This window comes from Suillus subalutaceus, assembly GCF_016647625.1.
Source record: "Suillus subalutaceus strain FC151 chromosome Unknown DFJ58scaffold_342, whole genome shotgun sequence".
NCBI lineage: Eukaryota > Fungi > Basidiomycota > Agaricomycetes > Boletales > Suillaceae > Suillus > Suillus subalutaceus.
This window is the reverse complement of record NW_024540591.1, coordinates 1-24,160: the sequence shown is the minus strand read 5'-3', so window position 1 is coordinate 24,160 and position 24,160 is coordinate 1. Positions and strand designations below refer to the sequence as shown.

The window sequence follows — 24,160 nt, the reverse complement described above, 5'->3', positions numbered from 1 at the left end:
ATCGACAAACTGACCGATGTAAGGCAAAGACATTCCCCTTTAGGAAGTTGATAAAACGTTGAGTGTTCGATCGCATACAGACCGTTACGTAACTTGTACTGTACTAGTAGATCATCGACATCCATCGTGGTGGTGCCAAAGTTCGGGTCGTCCCTGCGCTCGCCGTGTGCATAGTACTTACGATGAAAGTCGAGTTCTCCGTCGAAAGCGTTTAAGCATCAACGCAAGGCCCAAAGTTCCCATAGCGGACAAAGAGGCTGCGGACGTTTCTGCTTCGTTCAAGTTACCAGCGTTTACTCGTATTTCACCTGAACTTCGATGCAAGATTTTCCAGCTGGTCTATGATGCCAGTGACAACCCTAAAGCAAGGCGCTTTGGAAACAAGACCCTCCTGGCGCTTGCCTTGACGTGCAAGTTATTCACGGAACCTGCACTAAAGCTTTTGTGGCAAGACCTGCCCGGGCTTGCGCCACTTATCAAATGTCTCCCGCGAAGCCTATGGAAACAGGTGGAACAAAAATTGGTTGGTCAAGCTCGGGCTGACATTCGAGACGCACATGAGTTCACACAGTTGCCAGGAATTCCAAAGACTTATGACCTTAGATGACTGGTCTATTTTTGCAAATATCGCCATCACGTCCGTTCGCTCAGAACAAATGTCTATCCGATACGAGTTGGTGCCGAAATTTGGCGTGCCCTCAGATGTCCTCCTTTCCCCCTTCCCCTTGCTCCCCAACCTGATGTCTCTTACCTGGAGCTCCGATAGCAACGAGACGTTCCTACGGATGCGGTTGTTTGTAAGCCCCAAAATAACGACACTCGATCTCATCCCCGACACCTTTGATCCATCCGAACACTCTGTCTTGTCATGCATCGCAATGCTGTGCCATTCTGTCTCGCATTTTCGTTGCTTGCGTGTTTTATCCACAGAATCAGAAGGCTCCTCGACTGCACTACAGTGCTGGTCTCATCTAACATCAGTGGCCACTTCAATACTTTCGGAAGCCGCCATACTACACCTATCCAAGCTGCTTCGCTCCAGTTTCTACAGTTCACATTGCCGTCAACACCTATGTCTGTGGATACACAAAAGCTGCAGCATCCTGTATTCTGCGCGTTGAAAGAACTGAACATAGAGTGCAACAGTATGGTGCTCTTAAATGCTTTTTTTCAAAAGGTTCTTTGTTGCTCCAAAATTATTACCTCTTGAAATCTCTGCTGGTGTGAATTCCGCACGGGCCCTGCCGGCTTCGATCTCCCGCCTATCTAATGGATGTGCTTACGGCTCACTGGAACAGATGCAGCTCTACATCAACGATCGGTCTGGAGATTACACTACTCCAATCAGAACCGCAGATCGCATCACTTCAATCAGAATTGCAGTTTTCCGACCACTCTGTGCCTTCCACAATCTTCGCAAGCTTGACTTCAGAGCCTACTACGACTATGTCTTGCGATGGGATGATGCTACCCTATTGCAGATGGCTAAGGCCTGGCCCCTCCTTGAAGTGTTACATTCCAACAAATATGACCATTCGAGTCGTGGAGTCACTCCAAGTGCCTTCATCTCGCTGTTGCAGCATTGCCCGCGTTTAGTCTCGGTGGCCATTATTGTGAACTGGTCTACTATTGATGGGTGTGCTTGTGTCACGGGATACTCCCTACCGAGGATTTGCACACAAGACAATATCTTGAGGTATTCTTTGGCAGTCCGAGAATTCGCCATCCGACAAGGATTGCCGCTTTCATCTCAGCCATCATGCCCAGTTTGGAATCAATCGTTACATGGCACCCGGAATTTGGTGATAGGAAACACCCCGGACTCCGAAAAATACTCCACTAGGTGGAAATGCGTCCAGGACTTGATCAAGATTTTCTCCGCAGTGCGCGAGCAGGGGAGGAGAATGGCGCTGAATGCACGTGAGGAGGTCGATGGAAACGAAGGCCCATACAACCACTACGGAATCGCCACAGTTCGCACATGAGCCCGAAATGGAGATGCGGCAATTGATGGATGGTGGCAATGATGAAGACGGGGAGGTTGCTGAAGCGGATGGCGGAAGCGAAGGTGAATCAGAGTATACGTCTGACGAATCCTCAGAGGAATAATGAATTAAGACATGGTCAATGACGTACTGAATTCCTCGCAGTTCGCGTTCCAAGTTATCGAAATAGAATCTAGTATGCAGAGGACGACGTTGGTTCAGATGTCCTTGCAGCTTTTTGTGCCCTATAATCGTTTTGCCTTACTGCCAGAACTACATCTTTGCGAGTCACTTGGAGCAGTTCTGCTTGGAGAATCACATTAACATTGTCTCGACTACCGTGCTATGAATACTCGATGTTCGCGATCCTCGACATATCCTATTTCTGAGCGATTTGGGCGAAGGCGCGCAGCGCCTCCCGGTCCCGAGTTGCCGTGTCCTGCCAGATAAAAGGTGAGCTGCGGTTCCCAAATGTCTAGGAGTTCGACGACGCATCGAGGCGAACCGAAGATACCCATAGAACTAGGAGGAGGATGGATGCTTACATGAAGAACCCGTCACCGAATGCGGGGCATTGTGTGCCGCAGGAATTCATCTTGAATGGCAGGCGTTGCTTGAAGGTATGGTGCGAGAATCTGAGCGTGATCTCGAAGATAGATCTGGAAGGCATCACTGGCCCATCTTCCCATCGTCTTGACGACTTCGAATGGGATGTTTCGGAGGAGGTATTCCAAGGTGGCGCCTATTCTGATAGCGTGGCCTTGCAACGGGTCAAGGCCAGCATCCTTTGCAGCGCGAGCGAGCCGTTGTGATGAACTTCGTTTTTGTCAAAGGACGGTGTGCCTCGCCGAACTTATAGGAAAAGAGTGCGATATCGAAGTGGGGGTTGTTGATGTTGAGATGGTTGGATAATGCTGCCTCAGGATCAGTAGGGCCCTCTTGTTTCGCCCAGAAAACATCCTCCCCATTTTGCGATGTTTTCGTGCGGGGCAAATGAAAAACTGTAGTCGCGAGGCCCATTGCGGTCTGTTTCATGGCGAATGTCGGATCGTTTGACATGAATGGAGGGATCGAATGATGAAAGGGTTCAGACCGTGAATTCTCCAGCTCTGGCCATTGAATAAAAGGCTGTTGTGAGACAGCTACCCACTGCGGCATCGAGAGGGTTGTTGGGGTCTAGTTTCTGCAAGATGCTAGTTATGAAAGCCACAGTGTAAGGTGGTCTTTTCTTCCTTCTTGATGACGAGGGCGTGTGGTTCTTGGCTGCTCTTAGCATGGCATCTATTTTGTCGTCATCTAAGGACCATGATTTTCCATGTAGATGTGCCATGCACGAATACCGTGGACATAACTCGATATAGTTTTCCCTGAATATGATCCGGCTAAGTCTGAAATAAAAGCTGAAATGAGTTCAGAAGACGCTGGTGCACGCATGGCTTCGTTGATGGAATTTGAGTCACAGTATACATGGTAGGCAAGGATGCCACTTCCATATGCCCTCCTGGGTGCTGCCGGCCCATGCGTGGATCATGACATCTTGAATGCGCTGTGCATCGGCGTGAGGAAGGGAAGATAATGATTCGTCATCAGTGGCTGGTCGCCATAGACGGAGCCTGTCCTTAGCTGCACAATGGGGTCTTAGGACGGAAACCCGAGGGCTGAGATTAGCAGGATAAGCCGCAATAAGCCTTGCGGTCGCTTTAAAGAGCTCTTCTCCTTGGCGACGGAGCTCGTCGTTGAGGTGCTCAGCTGATTCTCGCGAGCGGGCTCGGTCATTGACATGTGGGAGCGCTTTGACGTTCTTGCTGCATGCATGGCACTCAGAAGGGATAGCGGGATCGTCGAAGTTTGTGATGAAGGGTTGGAGTGGCTGGGGAATGCTAATTGGGGGAAGCATAGGTCTGAGGGAGGGTAGATTCCCCTGGACGGAGCGTCTGCTGGGTTGTAGTTACTGGGTACATAGCGCGTGAGGAAAGTGCATTGTGCGGATGCAGTGAGCTCATGGATCCTTTTGAAGACAGTATTGGTGGCTCTGTTGCGGCTACGCCCTTTCCACCACCCTTCGACAACTCCTCGATTGTCCCCGAATATTTTAATGCAGCTGCCCGTTGGGCATGAACCGAGGAGTGCATAATGAGGAATTCCATACCGACAGCCTCTGCCCAGCCAATGTCTCTGTCCTCGGCTTTCCAGCCTGGGAGGGAGACATCAGCAAACCCAGGGTCCTCTGTACAACCCTGGACAGTGCTGGACAGAGCCACAGAGCCCACAGAGAGGGTTCTCTCTGTGCAGCTCTGTACAGAGTCGTACAGTGTAATGTATGATACTGTACAGAGCTGCACAGAGCGGTACAGAGTGTTAGCTACACTGAGCAAAACAATACAGAGCATTGGGTAGGCCAGACAGGAATACTGCAGAATGCTCACAGCATCACTACAGAAAGTGCACAGTAATTGAAACCAAACAAATCATGATGTCATTGTGTCATACTACAATCAGGTATCCTACAAAATGCTAAAAACACGATCAGTCCAGTTGGAGTTTCAAGCCCAGTCATGGCGCCTGTTTGGATCATCGCGAGTCAGGATTTTGCATAGCCGTCAGAAATGATACAAATGATAAAAAAAGCTTCACAATACCCTGCAGTACGAGCCCATTTCTTTCTGGCGGCCCGGCATTTCTTTGCATGATAGTGGTCCTTCTGCACATCATGGTAGAGCTGAATGACGCTGTTGTAGATGGGTTGATATAAATCGGCGACGAATTTCATTTGCTTGTAAGTACCGGTCTTGTACTCGTCGATAGCGGCAGCAAGCTAGTTAGAGGGGAGCTTGAGGATGAACACCATTAATGAGGTCGCGCGCGCAAGCAAAGTAGTCCTTGACAAAATGCTGGACAAGACCACCCTCGTTGTCTTCGTCCCTTTCGTGGTCCTCCTGTGCACGCATCTGGAGTGCGAGGTCAAAACGCTCCACCTTATCACGACGATCGAGGTGGCGACACACTTGCGCGTCGTAGTCGTGATTGTTCCCTGCCCTCGCTGGCTCCTTCACAACCTTGATGTGCGCATGTTCAGTGGGGTCTGCAGACCACTGCATGACAGCGCCGTGTGAACAAATACTGGGCACTACCCCCTGCAGCAGCTCGAGCTTTGGAATCGCCCATGGCTTATCCCCACCCCCTTTCCCCCGCCGAGCACCAGCGTCAACGATAGACTGTTTGAACCGATGAAAGACTTTAAGACAGCGGTCTAAATCTACCACTTGCTTGTCGGTGAAATGCGGGGCTTGAGCGAGGTATCTAAACTCCATGAGGGCCCGAATAGCAGATATGAAGTCGGCAGGGGCAGCACCAGCAATCACGCCAACGATATACCGTTGAACGTTGCGATGGTCTCGCCCGGTGGCTTGCTTCAAAGCGGAGATTCCCTCCTTGAATGCACGGTAACCAGTGCACACCTGGAGGAGCGCAAAACGAAAATCAATTTCCTGCGAGCCAACCACTGTTGTGCACCAGAGACGATCATGGTCCCAGAACATTTTATGGAGATGGTGAAGTAGTTCTGGAGTGAGGAAGGAGGAAGGATTTGCGGTAAGCCAATTCCTCCAGAATGGCAAGTCAACACCGTTTAGATTGTAGCGTTTGCATGCCTCGAAGAACGGGATGAGATCGGAAGGTGAGATAGATGTTATAATCGCTGCAATGTTGGCAAGGGTTGATGATCCATCACGAGGAGGGTGTCGGATTGGGTCTCCAAAGTCTTCACGGGTAGCCATAGTGACAGGCGATGAGTTCATAGTGGCGCATGCAATTACAAGTTCCTCTGGAGTATCTGCGACATAAGCAACGAGGGGGGTGAAGCAATACCTGCTAAAACCCCGTGGAATCACTCAATCATAACGCCAAGACGGGCAGCCTGCTTCATCATGGCTCAACAACGAGGTCGATACATTGGGTGAAGTAAACGGTCTGCGAGAACCCCATGCATGCGCTTGTTCCTGTGCAAGAACTTTGCAACAGGAAGCAAAGCAAGTGGGATATATGCATGTAAGGAGCCTTTGGCACGCACTCCAGGATCAATATTGGCGAGACTAACAAGAAGTGGATGCGCGTAACGGTTGCCAGCGATGTTGCTGACCTTGGTCTTGTCCGAGGAGAGGACTACACCAAGGAGGGATGCACCTTCAGGTAGGTCTTTCTGTGGTCTTGTTAGTTATACAGAACGAGGAATCAAGACACGAGACCTTACCTGACAGGTTCCAAGCATGATCGCCTGTCATGAAACCATGATAAACTCGAACCGCATGTTCGGCAGACTCGTAAACCTTGCATGGGATGAAATCAAAGCTGGCGGCCAACAGTGGGTGACTGAGAAGTGACTGCAAGCACTCGATTGCGTCCCGATAAAATATTTGAAGGGTTTTGTCGTTGGAAACTCGGTAGTGATTTTTTGATACTTCCATTGAGGGGGAGCTGGGAGCAATTCAACACGTCCTCGGAGTTCTCGCGAAGAGCGAAATGACAACGGGAGTGTTTTTGGTCTGAACATAAGTTTAGACGAAGAAATTTAGAGGATAGATGAACTCACAAATTCAAGATTGAGGTACTCGTCGATTTCGGCCATGCTAAGATCGGACCGAAGAATATACGATGCCATCTCCCAGTCCGGTTTGCTAGCGAAAGGAAAGTATTGGTTTTGCTCCCTCTCTGTAGCATATTCATCCTCGTTGAATTGGGTCCATGAAAATCTTCCCAACACCCCACGTCTTGCCTGCACCGTCATAAAACTCCACTTCTTCACACCGTAATCTGCCTGCGAGCCTGAAGACCCATACTCCGCTCCAGTGTCTGCATCAACTCCATGGTCCATATACTCCGGGTCAAAGGTCGGGTCCGTGTCGTTGTGGAGAGGAAAATTGAGGACTTGGAGCTTGTGCTGGTCTTAAGATGCGAACTAGGTTACCATCCCACTTGTAACAGTGAGAAGAAGGCTGATTCAGGTGTTGCAGAAAGCGTCCCTCATTCTTAAAACGCTTGCTGCAGGAGGGGCAGCACATATCGAAGGTGCGAAGTAAGTCATTGAACTCATTTGGATTCAATATTGTCCCGGCAATTTTCCGGGACGACGCAAACTGTAACTACAATGTCGAAGTGTCGTTCAAGCTATGCCTCACCATCTCAATCATCTCAATCCCCGTATTCGCTATGTCGAGGCCAACAAATCTCAGATTCTGTAACTCCTTCCGACATCTCAGATGATACATCTGACTCCTCGGAAGTGTATAATATGGTGAGTTATGGGCTGGATTCTAACACTTGCCTTGAATCAGTTTTATCTACAGTACATACGCCGCTACCCAAATGAACCATTTGACGCTTACATGGACTCAATGCCGGAGACTTCAGAGGAAGCATCTTACCTGCTCGAGATGGCACAAGCTGATCTCGAAGTTCGACGTCTCGAGAAGGACCTTGCTGAGCGGCTTCTTCATCAATTTCGCATGCGCAAACACCACCTACGACTTCGAGCGAAGAGGGCAAAGAGAAATTTTGGAGATGCGGAAGCTAATGTAGGGCGCACACGCGCTCTCGTGGTGAGGTGCGGGTTTGTCTGCTCAGAGCGGTCACTTTGGTCTCCTCGTCCAAAATCCACCATCAAGTCATGTAAGCGAATTCGTTCTTAAAATCGGTATGCAGTCGCTGATGAGTACAGCTGATTAGAATATCTGTCTGTTGGATGTTGCATTGTGACCATAGCCTTGTACTGTGTACATGATTGTCAATACATATACGCATTGCACATTTTATATTTTAGCTATCTGTTGAAGTACTTTATTAAATGAATATAAGTTGTCACGCTGTGAAATGCATTCTCCGAGATCTCGTGTTTGATGAAGACCAGCAAGATATTGATATTAATCTATAATTTACATCACATTTATCGCCTGACCCTGTGCACTGTGCGAGACTGTGCCGCACTGTCACTCTGTGCGCTCTGTGCGCTGTACCACTGTGGGGCTGTGCTAGTTGTGTCGCTGTGGGAATCTTGTATCCAAAACCGGTAGTTTGCTGATGTATCTTATCACTGTCGTCGAAGGCCAGCCTGTCCTCCTCAAGAACCCAAACGTAACTCAGTGTGTGGATCTCGATAGCTGTATCCGAAGCATCAGCGACTCCCCACCTAACCTCTGCTCTCACTTGGCTGCCGACTGTGCTGCAGTCCGTGAGGAGCTGCATCAGCACCATAACGTTTTGCCTGCACCCAACGAAGTCGTCTTTCATGCTCATTCGCATTCACATTCTCAGCTGCATTACGCTCAGGACAATGTCAAGATGGGCAACTTGCCATCTGAGTTGGAGGTCGAGGCCCTGTTGCTATCAAAGGGCAAGGGTAAAGCCAAACCTCCATTGGAAACTTCGCCTAGTCCTCCTCCTGCTGAACCTCGTTCCAGACAGCCCTCCTTATCATATTCAGCATATTCAATTCCATCTTTTGGGACACCGTCTCCGCTTCCCAACCTTTCAAACGAAATGTCCGCCATCGCAGTCCATGTAGTCCCACAACCAGTGTGGACTCTAGCCCACCCCCACCTCGTACTCGTCGTAAACCACTCGAACAGGCCACTGCACGCCCTTCAGTAGGTTCATCGACGGCTCATGCAGCCATATCTGGAGGCACGCTCTCTGATCCGATTGACGTGGACAATGATGTCAAGGTCTGGCCAGGTGATTTCTACGCATGTGATATTGCCAAGGGCTTCAGACTCTGCGAGACAATCAGCAAGTGTCGCTAAGGTGTTGGTGCGGTGTTCCAGAAGATGTTTGGGGTCCCTTACGCTAGCACAACATATCACACTCACAAGAAGCGTTGGGCGGATGCGCCCGCCAATGTTACAGATAAGTTCATCAAGGCTGGGCGAACAGAAGATGGTCTATGGTCAAAGTTCATGGCAGAGACCCGGTCCTGAGTTCCTTGAGCATCTCATTGTCTTCATCTTGTGTCTCTAGAGGTCCATCTCATGTCATGTTGTCTCTGTACGTCTCGTCTCGCATTTGTTTGTCTTAGTTCGTCTTGCATAGTTTGTCTCACATAATTTGTCTCGCACCTCTGTATTATTTCATCTCGTACCTCTTTGTCTGAGCTCATCTCATGTCAATTAAATCGCATGTCTCCCGCATCTCCTGTATGACTCACATGGACAACCCGCTAGACTCAGTACCTTCCTCTTTCTCATCAATTGTTGTTGTTGTTGTTGTTGTTGTTGTTGTTGTTGTCTAGCTCCAGCGCGTCCGCATCTGCAGACCACCAGGTTCGCTGAACAAAACTTGTCTGCTACTCTTGATTAAGGTATGTCAATTGTCTCATGTACTACTTGCTACTTACAGGGACTGTAGGTGTATTGCCTATCAGTGAGCCTTCCAAGTGCAACGACCAGGATCCAAGATGCCAAGTAACGACCATAAACTACCAAGTGCCTGCTCACAAGGTAAGTAACACGACAATACACTTGAAACTTACAAATTGACCTCATGGATATGATTTACAGGACCCTCTCTCGCTGTGCGATTCTATTTAATTGCGTTCAATGGATTATCTGCAGCAGGATGGGCCTATGTCATTTACCATCCATATGTTCCCGCAACATACAAATCAAACCATTTCTCTACCACTCTCGCATATTTCTTACATCCATATGTTCCTGCAACATACAAATCCACGTTTCTCCGCCCTTGCACCTGTGCAGTCACTCGCCGCCCTTGAAGTCTTGCATGTTCTCCTTGGGTTTGTGCGCTCCCCGTTCCCGACAACTGTCGTCCAGGTCTCCTCGCGCCTTGTCCTGGTCTGGGGAATCGTCGAGCGCTTTCCCCAAAAGTCAGGTATACCAATCCTAGTCTCCACTCGTTCTTGGTGCCCATCATTTGTGGCCAAGAGCGATGGCGGTGGAGCAACAGCTGGTGGTGGTGGAACTTCACACATGGCCTTGTACAAAGCATCATATATGAACCCAGCCTGCTCTTTGGTAAATCTTTCGAGCATCTTCAAGTTTCTGATTGCCGAGCGCTTAGAGAAGGACTCAATGCTGTTGACGATTTTGTTTCTGTGCTTTCTACGTTTGGAGAGAATGGTCTCGTTGGAAATCACAGCAAACTCCTGGAACGAGATGAGAAGTAGCTCTTGGAAGCGTGTTATCGCCCTTGTTCGAGGATCTGCAGACTCTGGATGCGCAGAGTCACCAAGCGAGGCGAAGTATTCGCGCATCAAGCTAATCATAGTGAGTATAGGCCGTCAAGGGTTGGTATTCACCCACCTTAAGAATCCCCCATCGTCTTGAATTTGCATGGTGTCAATTTGGGTGCCTGGTGAGTTGTGCATGTCATTTTGCATTTGGTCGCTGACTCCTGGTTCTCGCAGGGCTGTGGGTCATGTATTCACATATGATGCGCATGCGCCACAAGGTGCTTGGCGTCGGTAAGGGCCAGAAGTTGGGAGCAAAACCCAAAGACAGGCTTAAGGCGGAGTGAGAGGTGCCATGAACACAAAATATTGCTGACTATTTGCAATACCCTAGAACCATTTATACACCATAATTCACAACAGGTACTACTACATGTCCGAGGTCCAAACTGCGGGTTTCTTGCCAGTCTTCTCTAATCTTTTCAAGGTCTCCTGATTCCTGCATAAGATCATCTCGTCGAGGAAGAAATCAAACTTCACTGGCTTCATGCCTCGCGTGATAGGATTGAATTTACCGAACCACGAATTGACCTGTTCACAAGCCGAAGAGTTGAAGTACCACTCCCCATCATCTGTCTTCAGCTCTGGAAATGCAGCAGGGTTACAGTTCTCTTGGCAGAATGTGTCTTGCTTTGAATGTTTGCACTCGAAGTGGAAGACATCGACAGAAAGGCCGATATCTTGAAAGAATGGATCGTTCTGAACGTGCAGCGCGAGTCGGCAGTTGTTATCAAAGAACACGTGTGTTGGGCGTGTCTCTGGGTCCCGGAAGACACGGTGAATAAATTCAGCAACACTTCCTACTCCCTTGGCATTGTGCATGGTCTCACGAGCATGAATCATTCCACAAGGTGTGACAATCAACTCCTCACAATGAGTATAGTTGTGGGTGAACTGCGCACGAAGCCTCTTCTTCTTTCCCAATTTCACGTCATACTCCTCCTCTCCGATAGCTTGTGTTCCGTCATCGTCGTCTGCATCATCATCAGCTCCAACCTGGACATTTGCAAGACGCCTGTGGATAGCCCGTGAACGCTCGAGGCATTCATGCAGACGGAATCAAGACTTGCCCCGCAGAGTGTGCAGTGCTTCAGACTCCTGGTGTGCGCGGATGTCGCACGTAAGGCTACCTGACATGACAGATCGTGCACAGCCCTTGATTGCACATTGATTGAGGCGGGAAGAGTGGGTAGGACAAAAATGGTCTTGTGGGGTACGGAGATGGACCCAGCAGTTGGGGATAGAGCAGCATGGACGGCTCACAACAACGCCATCCACCACAACGACAGAAACCAGTTTGTTGGCTGTAAAAACGTGAGCGCAGAACAACACCACAGGACGCATATATACCAGTATCACCATGATTGTAAATCCGGGTACACTTAACACAAAAGTGCCGACGAGCAAGTGGTTGGTTATAGATCCGCATGCGTCGGTTCCTGTCTGACATTGCCTCGACAAAGCGCTCGTTCTGGTTGATGGTCTGACCGATATTGAGGACACAATGGCGTTCACAGCAATCTTCAAGGAGTGTGCAAATGATGAAGGCGTTCCAAACATGGTCCATTGTTACATCCTTGGCGAACCATTTTGTGCCCGGGAACTGCGTGGACTCTGCATTTGCAAGTGCAATGTTATATATGTGTGTGCAGTTGGTTGCTGATGTGCTGAGTGTATGGTCAGCAGGGGCAGATTCAGAATACGAAGATACTACATACCAGGAAGCGTGCATCATGGCCTTCCATAACCTCACTATTCGATAGTCAACGAAGTAGTGATCCGCAATCTGCACAATGTCTGGCAGTGCAGTGATGTAATCATAGTAAATGCGTCGGTCACCAACGACCTTATAGTTCGTGTGATAAGTTGTCTTGCAGGCTGAGGAGGATTTAGCAGCTGCATTATCGTGTCGTCGGATAGATATAGCACTCACATTCACAATACAGTTGAACACTGTAGGCAGGGACTGTACCGGAGTGGCCAAAGTAGACCGCTTTGCGCTGTTTGGCCTTGCTGAGCAGCAAGCCTTTTCATGTGCGATCACAGGTAGAATTGGGACACATCTTGAACGGTGGATAGAATGTGCGTTGTGCTATCAAAGTGATTCGTTCAGCCTTGTGGATATACATTGAAAAACACTCACTAAGGCCATGAGGGTGCCCATGCATCTCGAATAAGTCTTTCATCTTCTCATAAACGGTAAAATTGCCGGCCAAGATACTACTCTTCAGGACCCTCCAGCACACCTTCACAGATGCTGGTGACAATTTGCAGGCAATGCTCAGAAAAGCGACAATGCTAGGAGGAAGAAACAAGGGTAGCTCGCGTATGTTGTATGTAGCCGGCTGCGTGAGAATGATATTGTCCTTGAGGCCTGTTGCCAATGAGGCAAACACAAATGCGACTTCTAATGTTAGGCCAGAGATACCTGAAAGACGATCAGCGGCACATTTCAACATGATCATTGTTTGCCGGACGATGCGGATGATGCGGACAAATGGGACAGACGGGACAGACGGGACAGATGGGACAGACGGGACAGAACGGATGGGACGGACGGGACGGGCCGGACGGGTGGGACGGGTGGGACGGGTGGGACAGAACTTTCGAACTTTCGAACTTTCAGGTTCCCTCCAAAATTCAAATACAACTTGGAGACTCAAATACCCAGAGCTCATCCGAATAACTATAGTACTAGGCCTTCTGCCTGGGAGAGACTAAGAAGTCCTCAGGTCTATGCTCTGACCTCGAGATAAGATTTGATTTTGTAAGTACTAACAGACGACAAATGACAAAAGGCAAACGGCTAACGACAAATGACAAATGACAAACGACCAACGGCAAACGATAGATGACAAACATCGAGCAAACAAACTAATGAAAACATTTAAACTGTGTAAGGACAATTAAAACGAGTGTTTGGTAAAACCTGTGGGGGTTTTCGACCGAAACAAGTTTAGACCTCTTTTTCCGAGAATGAAACGGGCAAGAGCGAGCTGAGATACCCAGATTCTAAAGGAGCAAGACGACGCATCTAGCTTCAGCTCGGCCCCGAAATTCAAGGAGGTGCGCTACTCTTACCTAAGTCTCTCATGGAAGCGCATAGCACATGAAAGGTTCTAGAAGCGGGTGATCTTGCAAATAGGGTGCTAAGATCACTGCATGCTTGCGCAGATATTGTTGGAATAGAGAATGAATATACATACTTGCAGTACGCGTCGGCATGTTCTGGCGTCACACTTACAATAGTTACACGCTCGTTATAGTTTTTCCTCAGTTGTTCTTCCATCTCGACTGAGGTATGTATGTTTACACATTCATTATATCTATCTAGTTACTAACTGTACTTAGTTCTGGCTTTCGCCATTAGGCACAGTGTCTAGTTATAAAGTCGTTCTTCCATCTCGACTGAGTTCTGGCTTTCGCCATTAGGTTATGAGCCCTGCGTCTTCGCAGCTTTAAACTCGTTTAATGAACACGACTGGAGCACCCTACTGCCTCCCATTTTCTCACTCGTTTTCGTGGACCCATTCTCCCTGCATTACTTCAATCTCTACTATCTAGGACATCTAATTTCCCTGGATAAGAGAACACCCAAAAAATGTCAAATGCTCTGGCAACCACCACGAGTGCCGTCGCAGCAGCAACATTGCCATCATGGGATATGCCGGTGAATTCTTCCACTTCCTTTCCAAAAGACGACAACGACCATCTCGCAAATGAGGCCGGATACTTTGTCTGGTCCCACCGCATGCAAAAAGCGCTGCAATACTGCGGTTTATGGGACGTCGTTAGTGGAACCTCGCTGAAGCCTTCCCCCGGTGCTGCTGATGAGCAAGTCTGGATCAAGATGGACATTGCGGCATCTGTGCTAATCACGCAATGCATCAAGGGCAAGCTCGTAGTCAAAATCATTCACCTGCCGTCCTCAAAAGCTGCCTGGGATCTTTTTGCGTCTGAGTACAGTCAGATTGGCTCTGGATCTATCATGTATTGGTTCACACATCTCACCCGTCACATGCCTATTGGTGGGGATGTCTCCATGCACATTACGGACTACCAGGAAGCCACCCGATACCTTGTGAATGCAAAATTCTCCATCCCAGAGCCTGTTGCCGCTGCCATTCTCCTCTTGACTCTACCTTCTGACCCCAAAGACCCTGAGTCTTGGGATTATTTTATAAAGGGTGTAAAGATTGATCAAACTACTACCACTCTCTCGAGCATTGTAAACCAGATCCTCGAAGAAAAACGCTGCCAGTCTCCTGCCACCGATACCTCACAACCTGAGACTGCATTAACTGCCAGGGAACGAGAAGCTCATGCTAACGGCACGAAATTCTGCCGAAACTGCAAGCGTGACGGCCATGAGATGGCAAGCTGTTGGGCACCAGGTGGTGGTAAAGAGGGTCAAGGTCCGAGACAGAAACGGAAGAAGGAGAAAGATAAGGAGAAGGCCAATGTAGCTGATGCAGGGGAAGATGAATCTTCTAATATCGTATTTGAGAAATGCTTAGTGGCCCGTGAGGCCATCTTTTCCACTTATTCCTCATGCGAATCTGACCCAATATGATCATCTCCAACTCCCCTGGATGCTGTAGACTCTGTGTACAGTGCATGTACAATGTCGAGCACAGTACCCATCATAGACTCTGGCGCAACATCTCATATTTTTCCTGATCGGTCGATCTTCTCGCACTACCAGCCATCGTCAGGAAAAATCAATGGTTTCGGAGATGGACAGTCATCAATTCAAGGCTGTGGTGATGCTAAAATTCTCGCACACCTACCATCTGGAAACTCTGCTAGCATCAAACTTCAAAACTCATGCCATGTCCCCACTTCATCATGCTCAATTGTCTCAGTATCATGACTTGATGACACCGACTGTTATATTCTGTTTGGTGCCAGTCGTTGTGTTGCATTTGAATCTACGGACAATGGTCAAATGGTTGAAGATTTGCTTGCAAAGTTGAAGAAAGTTCTTTTGACTGCCACCCGAAGACCCGACTGACTTTACTACCTGGATGTGCCATGTTCCCGATCCAAAAAAGCATACCCTGCCTATGTATTACTGACTTTGAAACTGGAGAAATTGCATCAAAAATTAGGGCATTTAAATTATGGCTCTATTCGCTCTCTCGTTCAAAAAGGTCTGGTAACAGGCACAGCACTGACTAAGGAAGAGCTCAAAATTGAGCCACCAGTCTGTGCAGCTTGAATGATGGGCAAAATAACCAGAGCCTCGTTCCAGCCATTGGAGAGCGGTTGAGCGAGCCAGTTTCTTGCCTTTATCCACTCTGATCTTTGGGGGCCTGCTCCTGTTCAATCTATTTCTGGCTCCCGATACATGATCACTTTTACAGATGATTTTTCACGCTGGGTCTGGGCAATTTTTCTTCAACGGAAAAGTGATGCATTTGTAGTATTCACACAGTGGAAGGTACAGGTTGAAAAAGAATCTGGAAAATCTATTCTGAGTGTTCAGGACCAATAACGGAGGCGAATATCTTTCGAACGTCTGGACATCCTATATGAAAGATGAAGGCATTCGCTGGGAAACCACTACTGCCCGCACACCTGAGCAAAATGGTGTCTCCGAACGACTAAACCGCTCAATTATGGATCGTGTCTGAACAATCCTCATAGATGCTGGTCTTCCCTTGAACCTTTGGGCTGAAGCTGTCAACTATATTGTATACACCAAAAATCGCAACCCAACCCGCATCCTATCAGTCACACCCTTCGAAATGCGCCACAATGCTAAACTGGATCTCTCGCACTTGCATTGCTTTGGCTGCATCGCCTATGTACTTGACGATAGTCCTGAACGGTGAAAACTTGATCCAAAAGGAAAGTGCACTCTTTTTGTAGGCTACTCTGAGACACAGAAGGGTTGGCATGTCTATCACCTCGATAAGAGGAAAATTCAGGTCTCTGTGCACATCAAATTCGATGATGACACCGATCTCCGAGACAGCTTCCAGGCTGAGGGGGAGTACCAATTCTCATACAAGTCCTTGAAATCTACAGACTATGATGATGACTCCAGCCAGAAACCTGCAACACCTGAACCACCTCCCGATCCTCCTGCTCCAGCCAATCCAGCTCATCAGCCACCTCCGTCATTACAACCCAATCCTGTTAGGCCTGCACCTCAACCTCGAGCACGATCATCATGAGCTGCTGCTGCCGAAGCTTGAACAAAGATTGCAAAGGCTTCTGCACGACTCCAGAAAGGCTCAGATGAAGAGTCATCGAGTGAAGAAGAAGCAGATAGACCTGCAGATGGACATGTCAATATTGCATCAGGCGAAGAACCGAAAACTTACCATCAAGCTATTTCATCACCAGACCGATCTGAATGGGAAAGCGCGATGGAAAGTGAGCTTAATTCCATTGCGCAACTAGGGACCTACCAGCTTGTTGAGCTCCTGCCCAATCGAGAAGCCATTGACACCAAGTGGGTATACCATATCAAACATGATACCACTGGGAATATCATCCGATACAAAGCTCGACTCGTTGCACAGGGATTCACGCAAAAGCCGGGAGTTGACTTTGATGAGACCTTCGCACCTGTAGCGAAAATCAAGTCGATCCGGTTGCTATGTGCTATTGCAGCAGCACTCAACTGGGAAATCCATGTTATCGACATCGATTCAGCATTCCTGAACAGCAAAATGCCTAGAGATCAGCCAGCATATGTGAAACAACTCATGGGATACAAAGCTGAAGGAAAGGAGTACTTGGTCTGGCTCCTGTTGAAGGCACTCTATGGCCTCAAACAATCAGGATATTTGTGGTACAACAAACTAAAGTCAATCCTTACTGCTAGCGGCTTTGAAGTAAGCCTCGCTGATCCATGTGTCTTCTACTGCATTCGCACAAACGGAACCTCGATAATCGCCTCCCATGTCGACGATCTTGGTCTATATTGTTCATCTATCACAGAAGTCCAACAGCTGAAAGATGGAATTAGCAAACACATCTCATTCAAAGATCAGGGGGAGATAACTCATATTCTCAGCATCGAAGTCATTCGCAACTGCACGGCCTGCACCATCTCATTCTCGCACCACCAATACATCGACTCCATGCTGAAAACTTTTTCCCTTGAAGACGTGAACCCTGTCCAGACGCCTGCTGCTACCAGTATCATCCTAAGCCTCCAAGACTGCCCCACATCAGCTACAGAAACTCTGCATATGCGCAAAATACCCTACCAGAATGCAGTGGGTGCACTAAACCATTGCGCCATCATGACACGCCCAGATATTTCATTAGTCGTTCAAAAGGTTGCTCAATTTGCCACTAATCCAGGGTACAACCATTGGACAGCGGTCAAACGGATCCTGCGCTATCTCAAAGGCATGCGAAACATTGTTCTGACTGTAGGGGGCAAGCTTGAGACACCAGTGCCGCACGTGTATTGTGACGCTGACTTCGCGAACTCACCTGATCACAGATGATCAGTTTCTGGATATGCCATCATGCTTGGAAGTGGCGTCTTCTCCTGGTCCGCCAAGAAACAAACAGTGATGGCACTATCCACAAGTGAAGCAGAGTACTATGCTGGTACTCATGTCGGATGTGAAATCATGTGGCTTCGAGAACTCACCATGGAAATTGGTTTTCCGCCCAGCGGTCCAACATGCCTGCACATAGATAACACATCAACGATTCGCATGATTACAAAGCCGGACGAAGTCACTCACCATACCAAGTACATCCGGCTCTCGTACCACTGGATTCGTGAATCTGTTTGCGATGGACATATATCGCCAATCTATGTAAAATCAGCCGAAAAACTTGCGGACATCTTCACGAAGCCACTGCCTGCTGATAGTCACTGGCGCCTGGCGGAGCAATTGGGGCTACACGAAAGAGCCGATGCTAACTGAGGGGGAGTGTTGGAATAGAGAAATATACATACTTGCAGTACGCGTCGGCATGTTCCGGTGTCACACTTACAATAGTTACACGCTCATTATAGTTTTTCCTCAGTTGTTCTTCCATCTTGACTGAGGTATGTTTACACATTCATTATATCTATCTAGTTACTAACTGTACTTAGTTCTGGCTTTCGCCATTAGGCACAGTGTCTAGTTATAAAGTTGTTCTTCCATCTCGACTGAGGTCTGGCTTTCACCATTAGATATAGCAGGAACGAGTCACTATTCCAGTGTCCCATGGTTTTAACTGTTTTGAAAGGCACTCCGTGCAAAAGATACTCTAAAGTCCCACCAATCCAGATCCCATGTGCCTTCCATGACTCACCACCTAGCTGGTTGTTGGCGTCTTGCAGGCACTTCATGAATTGTGTTTTTGTAAGTGGTCGCAACCCAGAATGATGTCTCCAGCTGAACAGTGGATCTACCGTGGTGGGTTGATTGATATTGAGATGATTGGAGAGGGCAGCCTGAGGAATCCAGGATCCGTTACTCCAGATTGAGCCGCCCAAAAAATGTCTTCTCCTGTGAAGATGACTTTGGTTCTCGGAAGGCGAAAGACCGTTACTCAAAGACCGTGTCTGTCTTCTTTGCCTCGCATGTCTCCGACCTTGACATGTGCACTAGGGTCAAATCCTCACAAGGTGGGTACTGTAAACTCCCCCATCCTTGCTATGGTGAAGAAGGAGGTGGTAAGGCAGGCGTAAACTGTGGCGTGCAAGGGGGTTGATAAGTCGAGACCTGCGTGTAAGGTACTGATTAGTTCCACCGTGAATGGCGTTCATTTTGGGCGTGTTGAAGTTTTGGGTGCTAGCCGTTTAGCTCCTTCTAGTGCTCCAGAAACTTGATCATGATTAACGAGCCAATCTTGGCCGTGGAGCAGGTGCCAGGCACGAATGGAGTAGAGATAGTTCTCGAGTGTCTTCCCCGAGTACATTCCCGCTGTGACAATCATACCGGCACTAGGCGCGTATGAATGTCATAGGCATATTTTGACTTGCCTAGAAGAAAAGAGTAAGACGCTAGTCACCAGTGCTATTCAGCTCCCAAGCTATCTGCTTTGGAACCACTTTTCTCCCATAGCGTGCTACCCGGTCTGACGTCTAGGTGTTCCGCCCTCCCATGTCCTGCCTATGTCCACCTACCTCCGCTGGTGCATTATATTTCCTTAAATGTCGCTACTCATCAGTCGCAGGTCTTATTACATGTGTCCTCATGCTCCGCAGCGCTGCATGTTCTACTACCTGTCACTACATCGTGCCCTCGCCAGTGTCGTTACTATACTCGCCTACGCATCCCGAACCCCTATGCAGTATGATAAAATGACCTGTCCTACATACAGTACAGTACTTCCCTTCCCTGGACCTTTGCTGGTGTCGGAGTCACTTTAGTCGCTATATCTTAGTTTTGGTCCAATCAATTCTGCTCTTGCCAATCTCTCCGATCGTGTGTCGCTTGACTTGCTTTAAGTGCGCGTCGCTAAAGTTGCCTCATAAGTTTGATTTTCACAACGTCGGGATCGCTATCGGTAGTTGAGCTATAATCTAGTCGCTATTGGGCATTCTACTTGCACTATCATACCTTATTCCTCGCTTTCCCTTCTTTTGATTTCTTCTTGCTGTCGCTAGTCGGACGTCGCATAGCGCTATTGCATAGGACAACTTGCATAGTGCTACTTACTTATACGCACGTTTCTCTGTCGGAACTCACTTGTTGCTAGTCGCTGATCGCTACAGCGCTACTCATTGGTTTTTGGTCTTAGGTCGCTATAGGTTATTTAGCCCTTCGCATCATTGCTACCCTTGCATATTTGAAGGGAGTTGCTTCAATAGCAGTCCTCTTGGGTCGAATACTATACTCGCGCCTATTTGGATAAGTAGCGCTAGTTTCTAACCAGCCTAGTCACAATTACTCTTTCACAGCGCACAGGACGCTATAAACGCTAAGATCAGAAGTGATGATGCAGGGCAGCGTTGCTTTTCCGGTATGTTACGCTTGTCACAAAACACGTGAAAAACCAGAAGACCTGAACCATAGGTTTCCCGTGTGCTGGGAGCGTGTGAATGAGCAATCACTATCAGAATACGATCCAGATCATCCTCCAATATTGTGATTTGTTGGCCAGTGTGATCTAAATGAGAACGAGCGATTACTGGGATCCAGAGCAGAAGACGCTCTCTGGCCAGGCAATGTGGGCGTAGAGGTGAGGCTTGTGGGGTCAGACTAGTGTGATAAGAACGGGGCTGGGCTACCGTGGGGGCTGGTGTTATGAGAGGAAGTGTTTGGAAGTGGGAGACGTTAGTCTCTCCAGGCGTCCTGGAACTGGAGGAGTTGATGACCCCAGTCTGCATTGGGCGTCTCGTCAACCAGCCTATCATTACATCCCTCCCAATTATCGTTGGGCACAGCACGCCCGGTGTTTGTTGTTCCTGTGGAGAAATTGGCGTCGACAAGGAAATTGGAGAGGTCACCAGGGAGGGTAATGGGAGGGAGGAGAAGGGATGTAGGGGGAAAGATTCCCCTGGAAGGTCCGTCCGCGGGGTTGTTGGCACTAGGAACATAGCATAAGTGGAATGAGGGGTCCTCTGATATAGATTCAAGGTGCTGGAGGATCCTGCGGAAGACAAGGTTTGTGGCCCAGTTCCGACTTCTCCTGTTTCACCAGCCATTGACCACTCCTTGGTTGTCACAGAATACCCAGAAGTGATTGAACGGTCGCCCTTGACATTCCATGAGGATGGTGAGCGCGAGCAACTCAAAACCGACGCATTCGGCCCAGCCAATGTCTCGCTGACCATTGAGCATCTTCCAACCTGGCCGGAGAGTCCATGCATGCCAATACCCATTGATAACAATTGCGATTCCGACGGTTGAACTGGCATCACAGAAGGCATGAAGGTCGACAAGGGTGTGAGGTTGAGAGATGGACTTCCCGACGAACGGTTGGGCAAGTGTTTTGCACCACCAGTCAAGGTCGTCGCGAAGGTGTCGAGGGGGATGGTGTGGCATGAAAGGACAACTATTGGAGATGTTGAGCATGGTCTCCAATGAGGTGAGGTAAGCATGCCCCATGCAGATGACCAGGCAGGAGTGAAGCAGTTTACCATATAGTTTTTGGACATCCAGAAGGACGTGCGTCTGATGTGTGCACCAGTTTTCAATCACATCCAAGTATCTCCTCTTCTTCGCAATTGATAGTCGGACGGACAAATCTGGGAGGTCCCACAGGAAGCCAAGGTACAACGCCTCATAGGCAAAGGCTGTGTCTTTGGTCAGTTCCCATGGGGTGCCCATCGGCATAGAGGCTCTATCAATATCTGAAAATGTGCAAGTGAATTTCGCATCAATGGAAGCTCGCGGGGAGGATTGAGAGAGGTCGCGTAGTCTAAACCGACAATCCTCTGCATACACTTCGAATGTTTCGTCTTCGAAGATTCTGCCTTGGTACCATAGACGACCACCTGTCTGCCTTTTTCCTTCCATGGCCAATGATGCATGTATCTCCCCCCTAAGTATGTTATAGTGCGCCAGATATTCGCATAGGATCCGAAAGAAAAGATGGTCGTCCACCCATTTGGCCAGTGGGCCAATGCCCTCGGCTCGTAACAGGTCAGCTCCTGCATCGGTGACATGTCCATACGCTCCTGCTGAAGGACCCATCCCGAACGAGATACAGGTATCCACGCAGAAATCGCCATCTGGAAGGCGAACCATGGCAGCTGGCCATTGGGAGTGATGAAGGGGTATTGTGCGGTAAGCTTCAGCAACATCATGCGAGGCAGCTTGTGAGCCAGGAGGAAGAGATAGAATGATTGTACAGATGGTGTCAAAGGTGCCCCAGGTGCAAGGAAAATCGTCTGAGTTAACTCGTGAGTTGATTGAGGGATTAGGATAGGCCGGGGAAGGAACCAGTGGGAAAGAGTAGTTCTGAATGACGCGAAATTTTCCGAGCCCATTCAGTCACATTGCATGTATTATACATGCAGCAAATGTTGAAAATATGCTGTTCCACACAGGCCAGCGGACGTCGGCCGACCAAATATCTATGTCTGTGTTTAACATTCGGCCAGTGGGCTCATGGAGTGATGGTTTTAACAGCTGGGCCCATGCATTGGGATGCTTGACATTAACATATCGGCCAAGGGCCAGTAAAATCGGTGGTGTGATATTGTCAGCTGGGCCCACACACTATAGCTACTGTGTGTACCGATCAGCCGATGGCAAGTGTCTCATCCAGCCGATGATGGGGGTGAAGCATATATGTTCCTGTGCGGATTGGTCTGGCAATTGTGGGTATGATGCCATCATATGGGCCGAGAGACATGAACAGGTATTCATGTTCTCGGCCAATGTGATTGCATCATATATGCAGTTTTGTCGGCCCATACGTTCACATCAGTTTCATCGGCCGATCTGATAGCATCAGGTATTCAGTATTCTCAGCCCATGTGATAACATCAGGCAGTTGCATGGGCCGACCTGATGGCATCAGGTATTCAGTATTCTCGGCCCATGTGATAACATCAGGCAGTTGCATGGACCGACCTGATGGCATCAGGTATTCAGCATTCTCGGCCCATGTGATAACATCAGGCAGTTGCATGGGCCGACCTGATGGCATCAGGTATTTAGTATTCTCAGCCCATGTGATAACATCAGGCAGTTGCATCAGCTGACCTGATGGCATCAGGAATTCATTTCCATCGGCCCATACAATAACATCAGGCATTCAGTTTCGTCGGCCCATACGTTGTCATCAGTACCATTGGCCAACTTGATGGTATAAGGAATTCATTTCCGTCGGCCCATACGATAATATCAGGCATTTAGTATATTCGGCCGACATAATAGTATCAGGTCTATTGGCCGATATGATGGCATCAGGTATTTGTTTTGTCGGCCCATATGATAATATCAGGCATCCAGTATACTTGGCCGACATGATGGTATCAGGTCTTTCGGCCAACATGAGGGCATCATGTATGTATTAATAGCTGACACCATCATGTTGGCCAATGGTACTGATATGTTGTCATATGGGCCGACAGAAAGGTATACCTGATGCCATCAGGTCAGCTGATGAAACTGCATACCTGACATTATCATATGGGCCAAGAATACTGAATACCTGATGCTATCAGGTCAGCCGACAGAACTGATGTTATCATATGGGCCAATATGTAACTGAATACATGATGCTATAGGATGGACCGGTCGGTCAGTCGGTCACCGAATAAAACCATTGGTTATTATCATACTATCACTGCGCTATGTAAGCCGAGACAGAAACATATTAGTCTACACCCATGTAAGTTGCATATGATGGCCGAGGTGTCCCCACAAAATTCTGAAGGCTGTCACATATGAACCAAGCCCACACAATGCGATCGCCGGTGTATGTGACACCATGCCTGACAAAGTGGCCAGAGCAGCTGACCATAGCGCCCAAGTTATATTGCAACCGAATACCGAGGTTAGATAATGTCATGAGCCCGTTACAATAATGGCCAACACTGCTCATGACATCAAACCCTTTGGGAGTAGAACTTGGATCTTGGTGAAGAGGACATTGTCTGTTGCAAATTACAGCTGCACAATTAAACACCGAGGCCCAAAATTGCAGGCAAGTGCTCATATCACTGAGGCCACGTTCCACTGCCCATCGGGCAAGTTTGATATGTGTCACATATTGCAGTAACATATCTCCGTATTATACGAGTGGACGGACGTGCATAATATCCCGTATGATACGGGCCAGCGGACCATGGGCCGAGGGTAGATATATCCTCGACTGTGACGGATGGGCCGGGAGTGTTATTATTCCCGATGGAGACGGGTGGGCCCAGGTGGGGAATATGTAAAGTAGATGGGTGGGCCGATGGACATGAATTTTCAATAGACGGATCGGCCGAGGTAGTTGGATATTATGTAGATGGGTTGTACCAAGGTAGATATGTATCAAATAGCCGGGTATATCAAGGGTGCTT

The 24,160-nt window shown here is 48.5% G+C and overlaps 4 protein-coding genes across 4 annotated transcripts; 1 reads left to right on the top strand and 3 right to left on the bottom strand.

Annotated features, from left to right (window-relative positions):
* Positions 1 to 7,128: 7,128 nt before the first annotated feature.
* On the top strand, positions 7,129 to 8,779 carry DFJ58DRAFT_737292 (uncharacterized protein; the record flags this gene model as incomplete). Its single annotated transcript, XM_041386924.1, has 4 exons — positions 7,129 to 7,275; positions 7,328 to 7,649; positions 8,083 to 8,376; positions 8,442 to 8,779. The coding sequence occupies 4 exons, from the start codon at positions 7,129 to 7,131 to the stop codon at positions 8,777 to 8,779; spliced, it is 1,101 nt and encodes a 366-aa protein (XP_041235196.1).
* Positions 8,780 to 8,841: 62 nt separating this feature from the next.
* Positions 8,842 to 10,326, bottom strand: DFJ58DRAFT_875409 (uncharacterized protein; the record flags this gene model as incomplete). Its single annotated transcript, XM_041394419.1, has 3 exons — positions 8,842 to 8,949; positions 9,697 to 10,249; positions 10,295 to 10,326. The coding sequence occupies 3 exons, from the start codon at positions 10,324 to 10,326 to the stop codon at positions 8,842 to 8,844; spliced, it is 693 nt and encodes a 230-aa protein (XP_041235195.1).
* A 264-nt stretch (positions 10,327 to 10,590) lies between these two features.
* On the bottom strand, positions 10,591 to 12,899 carry DFJ58DRAFT_737290 (uncharacterized protein; the record flags this gene model as incomplete). Its single annotated transcript, XM_041386923.1, has 6 exons — positions 10,591 to 11,236; positions 11,288 to 11,525; positions 11,572 to 11,888; positions 11,940 to 12,099; positions 12,155 to 12,247; positions 12,365 to 12,899. 6 exons carry the CDS (start codon positions 12,897 to 12,899, stop codon positions 10,591 to 10,593), a joined length of 1,989 nt encoding a protein of 662 aa, XP_041235194.1.
* A 10,567-nt stretch (positions 12,900 to 23,466) lies between these two features.
* DFJ58DRAFT_671837 (uncharacterized protein) lies at positions 23,467 to 23,874 on the bottom strand (the record flags this gene model as incomplete). Its single annotated transcript, XM_041382994.1, has 1 exon — positions 23,467 to 23,874. The coding sequence occupies one exon, from the start codon at positions 23,872 to 23,874 to the stop codon at positions 23,467 to 23,469; it is 408 nt and encodes a 135-aa protein (XP_041235193.1).
* Between the last annotated feature and the right edge of the window lie 286 nt (positions 23,875 to 24,160).